Source organism: Puma concolor, chromosome A2 (genome assembly GCF_028749965.1).
Source record: "Puma concolor isolate L17-30 chromosome A2, mPumCon1.1.hap2, whole genome shotgun sequence".
NCBI classification, from domain to species: domain Eukaryota; kingdom Metazoa; phylum Chordata; class Mammalia; order Carnivora; family Felidae; genus Puma; species Puma concolor.
In genome coordinates this window covers 169953010-169972728 of record NC_141668.1, presented here as the reverse complement: position 1 = coordinate 169972728, position 19719 = coordinate 169953010, and the positions used below count along the sequence as shown (strand labels likewise).

General features: G+C 65.0%; 1 protein-coding gene across 2 annotated transcripts; it reads left to right on the top strand.

The window, feature by feature from the left end:
• Positions 1-134: 134 nt before the first annotated feature.
• Positions 135-16604, top strand: NCLN (nicalin). Of its 2 annotated transcripts, none has more exons than XM_086699556.1 (15): positions 135-439; positions 4853-5043; positions 5925-6069; positions 6776-6870; positions 9535-9615; positions 11485-11588; positions 11924-12012; positions 12110-12249; positions 12509-12687; positions 14019-14106; positions 14208-14246; positions 14369-14529; positions 15505-15558; positions 15657-15735; positions 15870-16604. In XM_086699556.1, exons 1-15 carry the CDS (start codon positions 256-258, stop codon positions 15927-15929), a joined length of 1689 nt encoding a protein of 562 aa, XP_086555682.1. In that variant the 5' UTR covers positions 135-255; the 3' UTR covers positions 15930-16604. The 2 variants fall into 2 exon arrangements, with proteins under 2 accessions (XP_086555682.1, XP_086555681.1); XM_086699555.1 differs by having other exon boundaries at positions 136-439; positions 14366-14529.
• The last annotated feature ends 3115 nt before the right edge of the window (positions 16605-19719 follow it).

Here is a 19719-nt window from a genome sequence, read left to right as displayed (position 1 = left end):
CTCCCAGGAGGCTCCGCGCGCGCCAGGAGGACTACAACTCCCCGGAGGCAGCGCGGCGAGCGGGGCGGCCCGTGGCGGTGCCCGCAGGACCCCGGAGCAGGCGCGGGCTGCCCGGCGCGGCGCCCGCAGGACCCCGGCGGCTACCCATGCTGAGGTGAGTCCGCGGGAGCCGCCGCCGCCGCTGCCGCCGCCGCCGCCGCCGCTGCCGCTGTCCCGTCCCCGCCGCCGCCCCGCGCGGCCCCGCCGCCGGCCAGGATGCTGGAAGAAGCGGGAGAGGTGCTGGAGAACATGCTGAAGGCGTCGTGCCTGCCGCTCGGCTTCATCGTCTTCCTGCCCGCCGTGCTGCTGCTCGTGGCGCCGCCGCTGCCGGCCGCCGACGCGGCGCACGAGTTCACCGTGTACCGCATGCAGCAGTACGACCTGCAGGGGCAGCCCTACGGTGCGTGCACCCCGGCCTCGCCGGGCTCCCCGGAGCCCGGGCACCCGCCGCGCCGGCCTGGCCAGCTGCAGTGCAGCCCGCAGACCTCGCTTAGGCCACCCGACCCTTAGCCTTAGCCGAGCCGCAGACGAGTCAGAGCCTGCGTACGGACCCCTGCGTGGCGCCCAGCTCTGTCCGTCCCGTGCCCCCGGAGCCCTCAGCGCGGGCTCCCCTGGCCCCTGGCAAGGGCAGCGGGCCCCAGAACCCGGGGCTCCGACCCTCAGGCCAAGCTCCCTCTGCTCCTGGACCCTCGGATTCCCAGCTGGGCCGGAGTCGCACTGCCGAGGCCCCCTTCCCGGGACACCACCCGGGTGCCCATCCTCACTGGGCCGTGTCCCGGTGCCCAGAGCTCCCGCTTTGGGGGCGGATTTGGAAGTGAGCCTCCTGGCTTGGTTTCTGCCAGGCGGAGCCCCTCGATGGGCAGTTCCAACCAGCCCTGACCCTGCCCGGCCCAGGTACCCCCACTGTTTTCTGCTCAGTGCCAGTATTGTCCCCTCGGGTCTCAGGAGCTCTGATCTCTAACCCAGACCTGGCCTCACGTCCAGGCCCATCTCTCCAGCCTCTCAGGGCCCAGCTCATGAGCCAGATTCCTTAGCCAAGGCCCCCGGCCCCCAGTCCTTCCCATTTCAGTCCCCATGCCTGTGGGCTTGTGGGGTCCCTTAGACCCCGTGTCTTATCCCTTCCTTCGGTGCACACACCTCCCCCCCTTCGTCCAGCCTCCTCACCCTGGTACCCCACTTGCTCCCTCTGTCCAGGAATCCTGGATTGCCTCTGACCCTACTGGGTCCTTCCCCCTCCTGCCCCTTCTTCTTCCTCTCCAGGTCCTGATCCCAGCCCCTAAGCCTCGATTCTAAATTCCCTCATCTCTACTGGACTATAGCTGTATCTGGTGTTCCAGAACCTTCTGGCCTCTGGGTTTTTCTTCCAGCTTGGTGCCTTAGGCCCCCGCAAGTGCAAGTCTGATCTCTCCATGAAGAGCTTCTTCCCCCGTTCTGATTGGCCTCACCTCTGACCCAGTCTCCTCTTGGACTGGCTCCTCCTGTTAGAACATCTCAGTCCTAGCCTGAGCCCCATGGATCCCCAGCCAAGCCCTTGGGGAACCCCGGGCCCTGCAGACATGTCCAGACGTCCTCTCAGATCCGTCCTCACCCCAAAGTTAGGCCATTTCTGTTTAGAACAGTGGCTGTCAACCCAGGGGACGCTGGGTGATGACTTTGTGGTTGCCCCAAGTGGGGGTGCCCCTGGCATCCAGTGGGTGAGGCCAGGGATGCGGCTCACCGCCCCTCAGTGCCCGGAACGCACGCCCCCACCCCCAGAGAACGACCCTGCCCTGCATGTCTTCGGTGCCAGGGGGCTGACCTGAGTGGGTTGGAGTGATGATCTTGACCTGAGGCCCCAGGCTCTGGGGGGGTGGGACGGAAGGCCAGGAGCCCCTGATGCCCTGGGCATGTTTTCGTGGAATGTTACACGTTCACGTGGGTGAAGGGCCTTTACCAGCGGCGTCTGGTGGAACTTTCTGTCTTGTGTGTCTTTGCTGTTTAACGTGGGAGCCACGAGCCACAGGTGGCCACTGGGCACTGGAGATGTGGTCCAGGCAAGGGAGGACGGGAGTTTGTAGCGTTGTGTCAGTTGTAATAAACCGAATCAGCCAAGGGTGGCTGGCGGCCGCCCGAGGAACCTGTGCTCCAGAAGGCGCAGAGCCTGGAACCTGAGATAACTGGATGCCGGGTGGATCTCCGTCCGGCTGTCTTTTCCCCTTTCCTCCCTTCGCTGGGTTCATTGCCCCTCCTCCTCCTGGGATTCCCTCCCATTCCTTTTCGTGGCTTGACATCTTCCCCCGTGTGGCGTCCGTAAAGACCTTGGGCTCTGGGGGGGGGGGGGTGCCCCCTGTCTCAGCCGAGAGCTTCTGGTGTGCAGCCCAAGGAGGCAGGGGCCCGGTGTGTGGGGGTCGCACACCCTCTTGAGCCCGTGCCCCTCACACCGGGCTGTGTCCACCTGGGGAGACGCTGGAGGGATTGTCGGTGCCGTTGTTCTGGTGGGACCGGAGGGAGCCCTGGCCCGCTGGCGGCCAGCGTGGGCTCTGAGCGCCGGCCTGCAGGTCACCGCCGATTGCCGTCTCCCCAGTGTCTTCAGCACCCCCTCCGTGCCTGCGGGCTCCCCGCCTCCTGGTGCAAACCTCGCTCGAGCCTGCCTTCTTTCCTCATTTCCTGTTCTGTCCTCTTGAGAAACGCCGGCCGGCCGGCTGCTGGGAAGGCGAGGGGTGTGCTCTTTGTGCCGAAGTGCCAGCTGGGCTGAGGGTAATTCCGTCAGGTACGAGGCCATGGGTGTGACCCCGCCACCGCCTCCTGGAAGACTGGCCCTCCCGAGGCGACAGGTTGCTTTAACAGCCCTTGTGTGTGCGCCTTGCTGCGCTTAGCGGCCTGCTCGTACGTGCCTCACTCGATCCCCTAGGCTGAGGCGAGGCCCTGGGAGAGGTGGCGATGCGAGCACCCCTGTCAGGCCCCTCCGCCCCTCGTGGCAAATAAAGTTTTATTGGCACACAGCCGTGGCCGCTGGTGGGCGTGCAGAACTGAGTACTTGAGGCGGGGCTGGCGTGGCCCGCAAGGTGAGGGGCTTGGCCTCCTGGCCCTTGATGGAGCAGTCTGCGACCCCTGCTCGGGCCTGGTCCTGTCGAGAGAACTGGCGGCTTCCGTCCCGCCCGGTCGTGGCACCCGCCGAGCCCGACCTCTTCCTGTCCGGGGTCCGTGGCGGGGGCGGCTGCACCAGCCACAGCTTTACGTCGGCAAAGAGGGTCTCTGCCCCTGGGGCCCTCGGGGTCCGGGGGGGCGGTTGGGGGCCCGTGTCCACCCGTCTCTGCTCTCCCCGCTTCCCTTCTGGGATCCTCCCCCCGGAAGGTGGAGTCCCGCCCCGTGAGGGAGCACCAGGCCAGGGAGGCCTGCGCGCCTCCCCCTGTAGCTGATTTGGAGTACTCCGGGAGGCCGAGTGTGGGGCACGGGGGAGGGGCCTTCCCGGACTCCCAGCGCTTCGAGGACGACCTGAAGGTCTTGCTGCCCTCGCCCTGCCCGGCCCTCCTGGGGCTCCCACGGCCAGTCTGAGTCAGGGAAAAGGCCCCTGGAGGGAGCACCCCACCCCCGGCCCTGGGGACGTGGGTCACCTTCGTGCCGTGGTCACAGGCCCCCTGCTCCCAAGATGGCCTTCCCTTTCCCACCTGGGACACTGTCCCCTTTCCCCTGACCAGCCCCTTCCCTGGTCTGCCTGCCTTCTCCGGAGGCCGCGTTCCTGGAAAGCAGAGGTGGGGGCCGGGGGGGCTGGCTCTGAGCTTGAGGCGTTCGTAGCCGAGCGTCCGTGTGGACACCTGCCCCCGCAGCTCTGACCTTCGGATGGCAAGGCCGGGCTCCCCGTCATGACTTTGAGCATCCACTGTCCGGGTCTGGGATGGGAGGCCCCGGGGCCACATCCAGCCTCCCCCCACCCCCGCCCCGCCCCGCATGTAACATGGTTGCTTGTTTTGGGCAGCCCGGGTTGGTCTGCACCTCTTGAGGCGTTTTGCAATCGTTGCTTCTCTTTGCTGTTTGAGTGATTTGATGTAAAAATTGGGATTTTTTCTGGAGAGCTGCCTAAGTCCCCTTTCCCACCGTGCTTGGGAGGCAAACGGCCCCTGAGGGCCTGCCATGCACCACGCATGGGGACAGTGCCGCCGTGGGAAGTTACGTAGATGTTAGCGCTTGTCCACGTGCAGGCATTTAGCGTCCGTGTGGCTTCTGGCCGGTTTTCTCCAGCGCGGCCCTCTCAGGGCTCAGGGCTCAGGTGCCTGTGTCTAGGGGAGACCACTGCTGACCCCAGAAAAGCTCTCCACCATCCTGGTTCCAACCCACCTCTTCTTGGATGGAGGGTGGGGGGGGGGGGATTCAGTTGCCTGGAAGCTCTGTCTCTAGCTCTCTCCCTGATTTTCTGGAACTTTCTTCAGCTTTCAGAAGAGAGTGAGAGATGGCCCTCGGCTGTAGAGCGGAGGCTCCGATCTGGGGCAGTCCGGCCCCGGGGGGACTCTGGGCCGTGTCTGGGGACACCCGAGTCCCTGGCACTGAGTGGGTGTGTCCAGGAATGCTGTTCCATCCCCCACGGCACCCAGGGAGGAGAGGGTCTTAGCTCTTAAGTGGTCCTTAGGGGCCCTGTGACGCACCGGAGTTTGAGCGGGTGCTGCGCCTGTGGGCGGTGAGGCGCCGGCCTTGGCGGACGCGGTCTTGCCCGTGTCTGCCGTGCCTGTGGCCGCTGTGGGACACGTAGGGGGTGAGACCGTGGGGGTCCTCGAGTCCGTGGTTTCCAGGTGGGGGTCCCGGTGCCCCACTGAGGGAGGCCCTGCCCGCCCTCCTGCAGGCACTCGGAACGCAGTGCTCAACACAGAGGCCCGCACCATCGACGCGGACGTGCTGAGTCGCCGCTGCGTGCTCATGCGGCTGCTGGACTTCTCCTACGAGCAGTACCAGAAGGCCCTGAGGCAGTCGGCCGGCGCCGTGGTCATCATCCTGCCGCGAGCCATGGCCGCCGTGCCCCAGGACGTCATCCGGGTGAGTGCCCCCCCTCGCCTTCCACACAGGCTTGGGTCCAGAAACTTCCGCAGGAAAAAGATCACTGGGTTCGGAGAGAGCTGTGTGAGCTTGGGCCAGGTGCCTGCCCCTGCCGTGCCCTCCGCCCTTCAGAGAGTGGGCTGCCGCCTGTTTGCCTCTTCGTCGTGGCCCCTGCCACCCCAGGGTGATCCTGTACTCAAGGGGACACACCTGTGATTGGGGAGACCCTGGCATCCGGGGGGTGGGCTGGGGATGCTGCTTCCACCCCCACAGTGCCGAGGCGGCGACCTGCTTTGAATTAACGGGGTCTCACAGGCCCCGTGAAACTCCACGGATGAAGAGGCTTTTGCGGATGAGATGCGGGGGTGGGGCTGTGGAGGGGGCTCAGCCTTACCGAAGCCTAGCTCGGGGGTGGGCGGGGGCTGCAGATCGGCAGAGTCTCGGCCTCCGGCCCCAGGACCGTGGCACGGCCGGTGCGCCTCGTGTGCGGGCACCTTGTGCTCACTGTGTGCGGGTCCCTGCCGTCAGCCTAGGGTGCCGACATCTGAGGATGTGATGGTCGTTGGGGCTGGGGCCGGCCCACAGTGACGCCAGATCTGACCCCAGACCTGGCCGGCTCCCTCTCTGTCCTCCCAGCCTGCTTTCTCCCTGGCGGGTACCGCCTGGGCACCCCATGGCGTTGCCACCCTCTCTTAGCCCTCCGTCCTTGTCCCGTCTGCGCCCACCCCCCATCCCATCCTGTCCTCTCCGGTGTGATCCTCGCCTTATCAGCCAGCCTCATGGGAGGCTGCCTGTGCTCCCGGGATGGCCACTGCCCCCTGCCCCCGCCCCCCGCCCCCCCTGCAGGCCAGAAGCCCCCTAAACAAGCCTCTCCTCCACAGCAATTCATGGAGACCGAGCCTGAGATGCTGGCCATGGAGACCGTGGTCCCTGTGTACTTTGCCGTGGAGGACGAGGCCCTGCTGTCTATCTATGAGCAGACGCAGGCCGCGTCCGCTGCCCAGGGCTCCGCCTCCGCTGCCGAAGGTAGGCCTGGGCTGCAGGACGGGGCTGGCGTGTGGGGTCCTGGCCTGTTGAGGGGCCGTGTCTCACAGTGAGCGCACGGCCCTGCACGCACCGGCTGTGCCACAGACCTGGGGCTGGAGGCCAAGACCCTGCCGTTCCACCCCCCCCCCCCCCGCCCCCGCCCCGCCCCTGGTTCCTGTGCAAACAGAAGCCGGAGAACCACTGACTCGGGGAGGCGTTTCCCATGTTCAGCCTCTGATGGCTTCTGGGAAACACAGACACCTGTTCCACCTGCCGAGGATTCTGTCCGTGCCACCATATCCTGCTGGAGTCTGTCGGGAAGGGGTGGCAGCGTCCTTGGGGAGGGAGGAAACCCGTCCTCTGTTCCGTGGATCAGGGGCGTCCACGAGCTTGGAGCGGGGCAGGTGGCCGTCGAGAGAGAGCTAGCAGAAGCAGTCAGAGACGCCAGGGAAGGGACCTGCCTGATACTCCCTTCTCACCCGTGCGAGTGGTGGGTGTGACCGGTGCCAGGGCACGAGTGTCTTCCCTGCCAGGCTCTTTGCCCTGCCCAGTCCTCACGCTGCGCCCCGGTTCACGGGGGCGGTCCTGTGTCCAGCTGGCCTTAAACCGAACCCCTGCCATCTGGGGTGTTGGGGCGACAAGGATGCCGCCTCTGGTTCGGGAGCCCCCCAGGGGCTTGGGCTGACGCTCCCCAACCTGTCCTCAGTGCTGCTCCACACCGCCACTGCCAACGGCTTCCAGATGGTCACCAGCGGGGTCCAGAGCAAGGCCGTGAGTGACTGGCTCATCACCAGTGTGGAGGTGAGTATCTGGCCCTGCCTGCCACACTAAGACCTGGGGAGGGGGTATCCTGGCTCTCTGAGCTCAGCCCCACCTGTTCCCCACGGAGGGAGCCTCTGATAGGGAAATCGGGTCAGATCTCCCCACCAGCCCATCTCCTGCTTTCCATTGCCAGCCCCAGCCATACATGAAGTCTCTTCATCCTGCCTCAGGACCTTTGCACTGGCTGTCCCTGCCTCGCAGAGAGCTCCCCTTCCCGCTGTGGCCTCTTCTTTTCATAGCATGATACCTCCAAGGCTGCATCCTCAGAACTTTCTGGGGACACACCCCCCCTGTTGTCCACAGCTCAGCTGAGCTGGGAGAGAGCTGAGCTCTGGGTGTTGAAGTAGGCAATTAAAGCGGCAGGCCAAACATGAAAGAGTTCAGCCTGTCATCACCTCCCGTGGGGGTGGAAGCAAGCGTGTAGGCCGGAGGAGACCCTGACTCGGCTGCTCTGTTCTCCCCCGTGTCGAGGGTCAGCTCTGTCGGCAGCCGTGGGGGGCCTGGACGGAAAGCTCTGGCAGTTGTGTGGACCCAGGGTGGGGAGGTGGCGAGGGGGAGGGCTGGCAGTGGAAAAGCACAAAGTGGGGACTGTCTTCTTTTCATGGTGTCATCGTGTCCGTCGTGTCCCCCACCCCAGTGAGGAGGTCTCCCTGGAGACTGCCTGGGGGACCCTCACAGAGGCCCCGGAAACAAAGGCACAGGGCAAGGAGCACAGACGGGGCAAGTGCATGGCCAAGGGCTGAGTGCCCGATGGCAGCTTGTCGGCCTGAGAAACCACATACAGTTTCAACCTCGAGCCGGAGTCGTCCCGTGGCAGGCCTGACCCAGGCCTGGCTTTACCTCGTGTCCAGGGATCGTCCCATGTGACACGCTCGGAGCCTGCGTGTCACTCTTCTCTTTCCTACCGGCCCCAGCGCCGGAGGAGCTGAGACCGTGTCATCTCGGCCTGTGTGGTGTCCTGGGAGCCTGACCAGGTGCCTGTGCACAGCAGGCCCTCAGCGAGCACTTGAGCTGAGTGTGCTGGTCGCCCCGGCCTCTGTTTGGGCCAGGCGGGCCTGAGTCCCCAGTGGCTCACACCAGACGGCGCCAGGCTACTCGGCCAGCCCCTGGTGCCGGCGTGCGGGCTCCGTGCGAGTTGGGGTGCGGCTAGCCCTCCCCTCTCCAGAACTAAGCGAGTCCGCCTCGGGAGTTTAAGCTTTCTCTGTGAGCACTCTGAGCCCTGCTGTGTGCGGGAGGCAGCAGCGGGCGGGATGCCCTTCCTTCCTGGAAGAACTCCCCTGCAGTCGGGGGAGGTCCGAGGGTGGCAAGCGGGCACTTCGGCCCAGCGGGAGATGGGCTCTGCCGGGGCAGTCACGCCTGCAAAAAATGGCTCATCCCAGTCCGTGCAGGGACCCTCGGGGACGCCAGACTGGCAGGTCTATAGCGGCGAGGGGAGTCGGGGCCCCGGGCGGGGTGGGCCGCCCGCAGGGACCGGGTGCAGGGGCCTGGGCAGGGTGGCCGGTGGGGCTGGGCAGGCTGATGCAGGATGTGGGGACGGCGCTGCCCCGTCGAAGCAGTGGATGAAATTAGAAGAGGAATAGCGCCAAAACCGTGTGACGCATCGCGGCACGGCCCTTGCCATCCGGCTCCCGGAGGTGGGGCCGAGCAGCAGCCGGTCCGGGTACCAGGGGGTTAATAGCAGCGGGGCCGCCCGGGGTCTGGTGGGTTCTTGCCTTTCAGGAGTCTCTTTCAGCCTGCCAGCCTGGCCGTCCTGGCCTGTGGTTCTAGAAACCTCTGCAGTGCCTGTTATCTGGGTCGAAGCAGGGGGCATGGAGGAAGCGGGGGCGCTCGGCTGCCCCCCTACTCTCTCTGGCCCCCGTTGGCTCACGCAGCCGGTGCTGGGATCAGCCTGTCTCGAGAGGCCTGAGCCCGTACGGTCGGCAGTGTGCCCGTGGTCTCGGGTGGGGACCCACACCCGAGTGTGGTCCCGGGTCTCGGCCGGCTCCCCGTGGACGGCAGCCAGGAGGGCTCACCAGTGGCCGCTTCCCATCTGACGTGGCTAAGGCCCTCGCAGAGCTCGCCCTCTAGCTGGCAGGATCAGAAAAACGGCCTCAGCCGTGTGCTGGCAAAGACCCTGGGCCACCCCGTCTGACCTCTCTGCACCCCGGAACTAGCCTTGGACGGGAGGAGTGGAGGCTGAGCCCTTTGCTGACAAGAGGTGGTTCTGCTTTGTCACCCCCGTGACTTCAGCAAGGGTCAGTCCACACGTGCTGGGTCTCCAGCTGGGGCGCCGGGACCTGGACCCCGGACCCCGATGGGCTCCTGTGGCCGCGTTCTGAACTGGCTGCCTCTCATCAGCAGAGCTCTGCTCCTGCCCTGACGGTGGCTCGGGGCTCAGCCTTCGAAAGATGGGTCGGGTCTCCAGTTGGGGAAGCACGACAGAGAGAGCAGTGGTCGGCGTGCTGCGGCCCTCGTGACTTCTTGTGTAAATAAAGTTTTATTGGCACCCGGCCACAGCCATTGGTTCGCATATTGTCCGTGACGGAGCCGGCAGGGCTCGAGAGACTGCCCCACCCCACAGGGCAGCCGGAACTGTTTCTGGCCGTTGGGCCCCCCCCCCCCCCCCGCCAGCATGCCCTTCACAGACTGTCTCTCTCTCTGCAGGGGCGGCTGACCGGGCTGGGTGGAGAAGACCTTCCCACCATCGTCATCGTGGCCCATTACGATGCCTTCGGAGTGGCCCCTGTACGTATGCGGGCACTTTGGGGAGGGGCCCGGGCATCCCCACCCCCAGCCCTGCTCCAGCCTAGCTCAGAGGTGGAGCGTTTCTGTGCGGCGTGGCTGGGGTCACAGCAGCGGCACCCGCCCTCTGAGGCCCAGGAGGGTCCCTGGCACGGGTGGCCTCGTGGAGCAGACACGGGCTAATCTGAGGCAGGTCTTGCGGCCAGGGTCCCGCCAGAGATGGGTAGCCGGAAATCGAGCCCAGGGTGTCTGTGCCAGGGTCCTCAGGACCCGTGCCAGGAGCAGGGATGTGTGCAGCGATCCCCAGGGGTGGGGGTGTGCTGGGAGGACCCCAAGGCCGTGGTTTTTATAAAGGATGAGGAGCAGATAATCTCAGGGCATAGGCACAGGGTGGGGGACGGCACAGGGACACCGGGCTAAGCTTCCAGAATCGTCTCCCAGGGTATCCCCTAGGACGAGCTTGATCCCCCCCCCCCAAAACGACACGTGACCACACGTGAGGTGTGGTCTCCAGGGGGCATAGAGACCCAGCGCCCAGGTTCTCCCCGGGGGTCGGTCAGCAGACCCCTCTGCCGGGCTCGGGCGGAGACCCCAGACCCCAGGAGGGGAGCGGGTCCTCGGCGCAAACCTCGTGTCTGCACAGACAGCTCCGGGACACGAGCCCCCGGCAGGTGAGGCTGGTGGGAGCCCCCGAGTCCAGTTTCAGACGCCGCTGAGGGCCGGCCTCACCAGCAGTCCTCTGAGGAGGGAAGTGTCGGGCCTGCTGAGTTCTGCTGCCCTGCAGGCCTCCTCCACCCCCTCACCCCCTGCCGAGCTGTCTGAGCCCCCTGCACAGTGAGGTCACGGTCACTGCTCACTCTCATCAGCTTGTAAACAGTGCCTGTGGCTTCATCAGGAAAGTCTTGCTTTGAAAGAAAAACTGTCCAAACCGAAGAGGTTGCCAGTGGCAGCCCGGCGTGAGGTCCTGGCCGTGTGACCATGGCAATGGTGAGCAGCCGTTCCAAGGGCCACCCCGCCTGGGAGGCCAGCGGCCCCGGATGCCTGGACCCGCCGGGGCCCAGAGGCAAGGCCTGAGCTGTCCCCTCAGGATGCTCAGCCTCGTCCTCCCGCCTCATCTGCAGCCTTTTAGATTATTTTGTTTTTAATCCCCCGCCCCCTGCCGTGAAGTCTGCCTGCCTGTCTTCCGTGAGATGTAATTCATTTAAAAATTGTTCTTTTAAAGTAAATGTTTTAGTACAGAGTAGGACACTCATCGCTGTGAAACCATCACCGTCTACTTCCAGAACATTCTGTCACCCCAAAAGTAGCCCCATCCCCATCAGCGGTCACTCCCCATCGCTCCCCAGATCCCACGAGCCCCCTTCCTGTCTGTGGATGAGCCTGTTCTAGACGTTTCACACACGTGGACTCACACCCCGTGTGGCCTCTGGTATCTGGTTCCTTCCCTGAGCGTCATGTTACCTTTTTCCCTGAATTTTAACGTATCGATATGTGATATGTTGGCTACAGACTGTAACCTGGGGGGTCCCCGAGCCCTATTATAGAATCCAATTTTTTTTCTTACCTGATTACCATGTTGTTGGGAGTGTTCCTTCAGATTACAGAATGCGGATGAGTTGGGGGCTTTCACAGCTTGGGGGGGGGGGCGCCTGCACCGCCCTCCTGCCCCCCAGTAGCACAGGTGGGGGGACAGGAAGGGGGCTGCGTTCCCGGGGCGGGTGCTCCGACCAGGCCGCCCCCGTGGGGCAGAGTCTTGGCGAGCAGGGCTGGAGCCGGGGAGCGAGGCGTGGCCCAGAGGCAGGGTGCCGGGCTCCGGCTGCCAGGGCAGGGGTGGCGAAGTGACCTCCGGCCTCGTGTCCCTCCTGCCCGCAGTGGCTGTCACACGGTGCGGACTCGAACGGGAGCGGCATCTCTGTGCTGCTGGAGCTCGCCCGCCTCTTCTCCAGGCTCTACACCTACAAGCGCACCCACGCCGCGTACGTGACAGCTGGGGGGGGGGGGGGGGCACACGCCCCCAGGAGTAACTGCACCGAGGTCCCCCGGGTGCCGGGCCTGGAGCTGAGCCCCACCTGGGTCCTGCACCCCAGGGACACCGGGTCCCGTCTGGGGCCGTCTGGCACTGAGTGGGTGGGTCCGGGGATGCTGCTCGCCCCCCACGGAGCCCGGGTCCCCCCACAGAGCGTCCACGGTGCTGGGACAGGGACACCCTGCTCTGGGGGGTCAGGGCTCAGTGCCTGTGGGAGACCAGCTCCTCCTCGGGGGCCCGGCCTCCCCTCCACGGCCCACACCCGCTCTCCCCGTGTGCTGCCAGGTACAACCTCCTGTTCTTCGCTTCTGGAGGGGGCAAGTTCAACTACCAGGGAACCAAGCGCTGGCTGGAAGATAACCTGGACCACACGGGTGAGCGGCCCCGGGGGGCTGGGGCTGGGGCCGGGGCCGCAGAGGGGCCCCTCCCTTCTCGCCCCTCCCCCCCCCAACCGCTCTTGCTGCCACGCAGACTCCAGCCTGCTCCAGGACAACGTGGCCTTCGTCCTGTGCCTGGACACCGTGGGCCGCGGGGACAGCCTGCACCTGCACGTGTCCAAGCCGCCCAGGGAGGGGACGCTGCAGCACGCCTTCCTGCGGGAGCTGGAGACGGTAGGTGCCAGAGCGCGTGCCCGCTGCCGCCCGGGATCTCTGGCCCCGCGCGCGCTCGTTGCCTCGCGGTCGCGTCCAGCAGGCTGGTCATCAGGCGCTTTGTACGTGCTGGCGCCCGAGGACTAGGGACTCGGGAACCCTCTTGGCCCCCGAGGCCCTGCGCGAACCTCCGTGGTCTGAGCTGGCGCGGGCCCCCCCTGGCGGAGACGGCCGGCATCGGGGCGTGGGTGTCGCCCTGATGGGCCCCGCCCCCGCACAGGTGGCCGCCCACCAGTTCCCGGAGGTGCGGTTCTCGATGGTGCACAAGAAAATCAACCTGGCGGAGGACATCCTGGCCTGGGAGCACGAGCGCTTTGCCATCCGCCGGCTGCCTGCCTTCACCCTGTCCCATCTGGAGAGCCACCGCGACGGCCAGCGCAGCAGCATCATGGATGTGAGGTGAGTGTGGGCGCGGCCGTGAAGCCTCCCCTCCGTCCATGCCCGGTGGTGAGCGATCTCGGAGGGGCGACAGTGTAGGTGCAGGTGCCCGGATGGAGGGAGTGAACCCAAAACGTGGGTGGTCGGGAAGGGGCCAGCGTTGGCTGAGGACCCCACGAACAGTGGGGGGCCTGGGGTCGGATTACTGAGTCCCTCGTTAGCGATGGGGAGGCTGCGTGAGTGGTTTGGGGTCCCCTGGCCCCCACATGTGATGTCCAGACCCCACGCGTGACTTTCAGACGCTGGGCACCTCGGTCTACCCTGCTTCCCACGTGCTGCAGCATCTGCCCCTGGGCCTTTGCACGGCCGTGCTGAGGCCTGGCGAGTGGTGCCCTGTCTCGTGTCTCCTTGGGGAGCCCTCCCCACCCCTTTCTTCCTCACCATCTCTCTCCAAGACCCTGTGCACCTCTGGGTTCTGCCATTTTATGACTTCACTTCTCGTTCGTGGCTCCCTGTGGCCTGTCGGCCCTCAGTGGGGCCAGGGTTTTATGGTGGCCTTGGGGCTGGGCCCAGCCCTGTTGCTGAACATGTCTGCTGGGGGGTGAGAAGCTGGTCCTCGAGGAGGCCCTGCCAGGCAGTGGGTGAGGCCTAGAGAGAGAGCAGGTGTGGGCAGGGTGTTGACTGTTCTGGGGCATCAGGGAGGCTTCCTGGAGGAGGCGGTGGTACAGTCGAGGGGCGCCCGGAGAAGGGTGTTCCGGGCGGAGAGAGCAGGAGGGAAGGGGCTGGGCTGGCTGGGCCCTGGCTAATCCCTCCGCCTTTCGGGGGGGGGGGGGGGCACGCTGCACACACTCGGCTGGGCGGTGTTTTGCGCCAGAGATCCTTTTCCGGGTCTGTGTGTTGCCTGTGCGGCCTCAGGAGGGTGTCTCTGGGTGTCTGTGCGATTTCCCCCCTTCGTGTAAGGACCCAGGGCTCATCCCCTCCAGCGCGACCTCGCCTTCACTGGTCACGTCCGTGGAGGCCCCGCTTCTCAGGCAGGGCCTGTCGCCAGGCTCTGGGTGGGCGTGAATGTGGGGACATGTTCACCCGGCCCAGGACATCGCATCAGTGATGTCCGCCACAACCGCGGGGGCGGGTCCCCCCTGACCACCCCCGCGTTCCCGATGAGGAAACTGAGGCCCAGAGCCGCTCACCATTCCAGGCAGATGCTGGGGAGGCGCCCGCCCTGCCCGAGGCGGCGGCTGTGGCTTTGTTTGTTTGTATCATCATCGGAAATACGACCACTGTTTTTCTGGCGATTTTAACTGAGGCTGATTCCAGACACATCCGTGCGCTTTCTCCACACCTGCCCTAAGGTCCCGGGTCGACTCTAAAACCCTGACCCGCAACACCAGGCTCATCGCGGAGGCCCTGACCCGAGTCATCTACAACCTGACCGAGAAGGTGAGCCCCCCACCGCGCCCGCCAGCTCCCGGCCCGCCCCCGCCGGGCGGCCAGACTCAAGGTGCGTGTGTCTCCCCCCCCACCCCCCACTGTCTCCACAGGGCACCCCCCCAGACATGCCGGTCTTCACGGAGCAGATGGTAAGGGCCGGGCTGGGGGCGGGGCGGGGGGAGGACAAGGGGGCGGGGCCGGGGGGCGGGGCGGGGAGGAGGGGGCGGGGCGGGGGCGGGGTCCCGTGACCGCGGCCCGCGCCCCGCAGCAGATCCAGCAGGAACAGCTGGACTCCGTGATGGACTGGCTCACCAACCAGCCCCGCGCGGCCCAGCTGGTGGACAAGGACGGCACGTTCCTCAGCACCCTGGAGCACTACCTGAGCCGCTACCTGAAGGAGGTGAAGCAGCACCACATCAAGGCGGACAAACGGTGAGGCGCCGTCTGCCCGCCCCGCCCCCCCCCCCCCACCCCCGCCCGACAGCCGCTCAGCAGGCACCCGGGGGCTTCCAGAGCAGATGGAAACTGGACGGAAGTAGAACAAGGAGCTCAAAGTACAGCTGTCCCGTTAAGTGTGATTCCATGCAAATGCTTATTTACCTGTTCTTGTTTAGCGAAAGTGTGTCTCCTGTAGTGTGTGGGATACACTTATACTGACGGCCGATTTTTCTTTATTTAAAATCCGAAGGTAACTGATGTCCTGTGTTTAATTGGGCAGACTTGTATACCACCACCCCCCCCCCCCCCCCCCGCCCGCCCCGGTCCTTTCATGCTCTGGTATCTAGTGACTGGTACCCCCGGTCCCCGGTCTGCCCTCAGGATGCTCCTCCCCACCACGGGCCAGCTGGGTTTTGTCTTTTTTTCTGCTGCTCAGAGCCCCCCACGTGGGCCAAGCTAGCACCTCAGGGCCTTGTGGCCGGAGGGAACCTGCAGGAGATCTCCCCACACTGCTTGGTGCCCTTTGCTGGGTTTTTACCTTCTCCCAACTCATGGTGTGCCTGAGAGTCAGCGCCCTTGGGCGGAAGAAAAAACCAAGGCTCAGAGTGGACCCACGGCTGTGGAGCCAGGGCCTCTGATTCCCAGACCACCTTGCCCTCTCTCTATGGAAATGCTTTCCAGACCAGTAAATTCTTAGCAGTCACCCTACTCTGTTTTTAAAGAGTGTTCTGATGCCCAGAAAAGCAATAGGAAAGAGGTTACTTCAGGACAAAGAATAGTTCTTCCCCAGGAGGGTGAGTGGCAGCTTTGCCCAAGCACGCACGCACGCACACACACACACACACACGCACGCACGCACTCCCTCCCCCGTTCTGGGCCCACGGGCCCTCCAGGCGGTCTGGTTTCTGGGGGACACAGAACGTGGCCCCGCTGCTGGGTGACCCCGCTGAGGAAGTGCTCTCTCCTCAGGGACCCCGAGTTTGTCTTCTATGACCAGCTGAAGCAGGTGATGAATGCCTACAGGTGAGCTGCCCTGGGTCACTGCCCGTGGCGTGCGGTCCAGGGACACGGAGGCAGCCCGCACCCTCCCCTGACCCCGCCGACGCCCCGGTCTCCCTCAGGGTCAAGCCAGCCATCTTCGACCTGCTGTTGGCCGTCTGCATCGGCGCCTACCTCGGGATGGCCTACACGGCGGTCCAGGTGAGCCTGGGGAGGGCCGGGAGGGGGCTCACCCAGCCAGGTGCGTGCTCACCCCCACCCTGCCTAGCAGGACGTGACCCCCAGGCAGCCCTTGGGCCCAGCTCTCACTCACGCCCCTCACGCCGCCCCTATAGCACTTCGACCTCCTGTACAGAACCGTTCAGAGACTGCTCGTGAAGGCCAAGACGCAGTGACGCCCCCGCCTGCCACCCCTCCCCACGCCACAGCCGGCCGGCACCCCGAATTACAGAGCTTTTCCGTGTTGCTCTTGAGGACTTGGGGGGTTCTTTCTCTTTTCTGTCCCGTGAACTCTATGGCAGGAGCATTTGGTAGAGGCCCCGGGGCCAGGCCCTGGACTTGGGGACAAGTCTGCGGACGAGCCCCCCGCCCCAGAGGCGGTCCCCCAGCCCTCAGGGTTCACGGGCTGCAGGATGACCAGAAAGGCGCCCGGCACGTCCCTCCTCTTGCCCGCGACGCTGACCGGCGACTGTAGGCTGAGGGGCAGGGGGCCGCCCCTCTCTGGCCCTGTCTGGCCTCACGCCGCCCCATCCGCCTGGTGATGTGGGTGCTCAGCCTCTTGTCTGCCGGGCAGCACCAGCCCATCCCTCAGAGACTGGGTCCCCCCGCCCTGGCCTCTCGCCTCGGGTGTGGCCTTGGAACACGTGTCCCCCGAGCCCCTGGCTTGTCACAGCCTCTGCCCTCCCGCCGTGCCCGGGGCACTTGAGCCCGTCCCTTGGGGACCCGGCTGCCCCGACGCCCCTGGGGCGGGAGACAGGCGTGGAGAGAGGAGGCACCCTAGCCCTCTGCCCCTTCCCTTGGGCTCTCTGGGCCTCGGTCTCCTCACCCGTGGAGTGGAGGCTGTGTTCTGGGGGCAGCCGGTGCCCCCGTGTCTGAGGACGGCATCCAGGCTGGGGATCGAGGGGAGCGTTTGCTGGAGAAGACGTGGCTGTGGGGCCCATGGGGCTGCTGCCCTTCCCGGACCTGGGACCTGGAGAGGAAGGTCTGGGCCTGAACCCCACAAATCAGGCTCCTTGTAAGGGAAGGGTGTGGAGGGGCCCTCCGGTGCTGCTGAGATTGATCTCAGGGAGACCCAGGCGAACCGGTTCATTAGCAATAGAATCAGTGAGGTGTTCTGTGCCGAGGGGAGAGTCAGGATGAGGGAGGCTCTGGACACCTGCCTCGGCCCCCAGGGAGGCCTTAACGGAGGGTCTGGAGAGCAGGGGGACCGCTCCCTCCCACATGCCCCCCCCCCCAGCCAGCCCTCCCCAGAAGCCAGCTCACCACCCACTGCAGGGACGGGCTCCCAGGGGCTGTGTCTCCGTGTCCACCTTGGGCCTCCTGCCTTCGCCAAGCCAGACCGTCCCTGTCCCAACCCCCCCAGGCCCAGGGAGGGGCAGGTGTGGGGTGTACAGGCTCTCCTGCCTCTGCCCCCCTCCCCCCCCACCTTGCCCTGCTGGGTGGCCTGTCTCCCCCAGAGACTGTTTACCGAGTGCCCAGCCAGCCCGGCCGCCTCTGGGGGCAGGACTCGAGGACCGGTGTTGGCCCGTCTTCCCCACGTGTGCCTGCCCAGTGGGTGTCCCTCCTGCTGGGGCGGCCGTCAGGACTGCTAACTGTTCAGAGCTCAGGCTGGTTGGGGACGGACTTGGACGATCAGAAAATAAAGCCATATCGAATGATCCGCCTCTTGTGTCCTGTCCGGGAGCCGCTTCTAAGGTGTTTTGTGCTCCTTGAGGGGCCTGGGGCCAGGTGAGCGGGGTCGGTCCTTCCTGCCCCCCAGCTGCCAGCCGAGGGTGGAAACCCACTCGCTGTCCAGTGGGATCACGGGGTGTGTTTGATTCCTGGGGCAGCTGTACCCCTACTGGGCACCCTGAGCAAGTTTCTGGTCTCCCAGCTCTGGAGGCCAGAAGTCAGGGGCAGGGCATGGGCAGGGCGTGGGCAGGGCTGGCTCCTGGGTCCCCAACAGTCTCTTCCTGGCTCTCTCGGGTCCCTCGGCTCATGGGCGTGTGGCTCCAGCTGAGTGCCTGCACATTCCGTCCGCTTCTCTCCCGCTCTCAGCCCCCCACCCCCGGGGCAGCACCACAACCTCTCTGCTGATAAATATGCAAAGACCCTCTTTCCAGAGAAGGTCACGGGCTAAGGCTCCCGTGGGTGTGAATCGGGGTGGGGGGGGCGGGGGGGCTGTATGCAGGCTGCCCCCATCATCCCGCCTCCCCTGACCCCCAGTCCCGAACCAGTCTCCAGGGCGGTCCGGGCGGGAGCACAGCCACTGCGGCGCTCGGGTGCAACGCTCCACTTTGGGTTTACAGGGCCCAGGTCTCTGCTCCAGGCCTGGGAGCTCCCGCCAGGTGCCTGCCCCCCAGGCTTACCCTGCTCGGCTCCACCCAGATCCGTCGGCCGGTTAACGGCGTCCGTGTGTCCTCTGTGGAGGTCAGTGAGAACAAACAAGGTGTTCTCGGGCTGGTGTTCTGGATGTGGGAGAGGACAGCCTGCGCGCGGTCTCAGAGCTCCGAGCCGCCGGCAGGTGGTGTAGACGGGCTGCGGGGAGTCCCGGAGGGGATCCTTCGCCTGGTGGCGTGCTCGCGGGCGCCCTTGCGTGGCCGCTGAGGGGAGGACGAGGGCGGGAGGCGTCCAGGACCCGAGGGCCGCGCAGGTCCAGGCTGAAGGATGGGCTGGACGGGGCGGGGGAGGGGGAGGGGATACCGGCGCCCGAGGGGAGGGGCCACCGCCGTGGTGGGCTGGGCCTGGAGCGGGGACTGGCCGGGTTTCCCCAGGGACCCCCAGCCCCAGCGTCGGGACCATCTCCCTTCCCTTCGGCCCGCCCCCCCCGCCCCCCCCCCCCACGGGCCCAGGTAAAACTGCACACGGTTCAGAGGGAGAAGCCAGACGGTCATCTACTCGTGTTAACGTACACGGATTTTTCCTTTTCCTTTTTACACACAAAGTTCCATGGCCTGAAAACGGGAAAACGGGGGCGCCCGGGTGGGGGCGCAGTCGGTCGAGCGTCCGACTTGAGCTCAGGTCATGATCGCACGGTCCGTGGGTTCGAGCCCCGCGTCGGGCTCTGTGCTGACAGCTCAGCTTCAGATCTGTGTCCCGCTCCCTCCCTGCCCCTCCCCTGCTTGTGCTCGGTCTCTCTCAAAAATCAACATAAATGGGGCGCCTGGGTGGCGCAGTCGGTTAGGCGTCCGACTTCAGCCGGGTCACGATCTCGCGGTCCGTGAGTTCGAGCCCCGCGTCGGGCTCTGGGCTGATGGCTCAGAGCCTGGAGCCTGTTTCCGATTCTGTGTCTCCCTCTCTCTCTGCCCCTCCCCCGTTCATGCTCTGTCTCTTTCTGTCCCAAAAATAAATAAACGTTGAAAAAAAAAATCAACATAAATGAATAATTAATTTTAAAAAAAGAAACCAGGAAAACAAGCCGCCAATCACTGTAGCTGGACTTTTTTCCATCCTGTTTCCTAGAGTGTGTGGTGTACACGAAATCCCATTTTGAAAATCGCGTAAGTTTTAAATACGGTTGACCCTTGACATGGGTGTTAGGGACACTGTCGAAACTCTGCATACAACTTTTGACTTCCCAGAGCTTGACCACTGATAGCCTCCAGTCGACCAGAAGCCTGAGCAATGATGCCAGCAGCCGATGAACACAAGTTAGTGTGTTACGAGTTCCCGGCTGTGATGTGTGTGTTACGTGCGTTCCCTGCTGTGATGTGTATGTGTTAGCCGTGTTCCCTGCTGCGATCTCTGTAAGTTATGTGTTACCTGCTGTGATCTCTGTATGTTTTCGTGTTACCTGATCTGATCTCTGTGTGTTATTCGTGTTACCTGCTCTGATCTCTGTGTGTTATTCGTGTTCCCTGCTGTGATCTCTGTATGTTATGTGTTCCCTGCTCTGAGCTCTGTATGTTATGCGTGTTACGTGCTGTGATCTTTGTATGTTTTGCGTGTTACCTGCTCTGACCTCTGTATGTTATGTGTGTTCCCTGC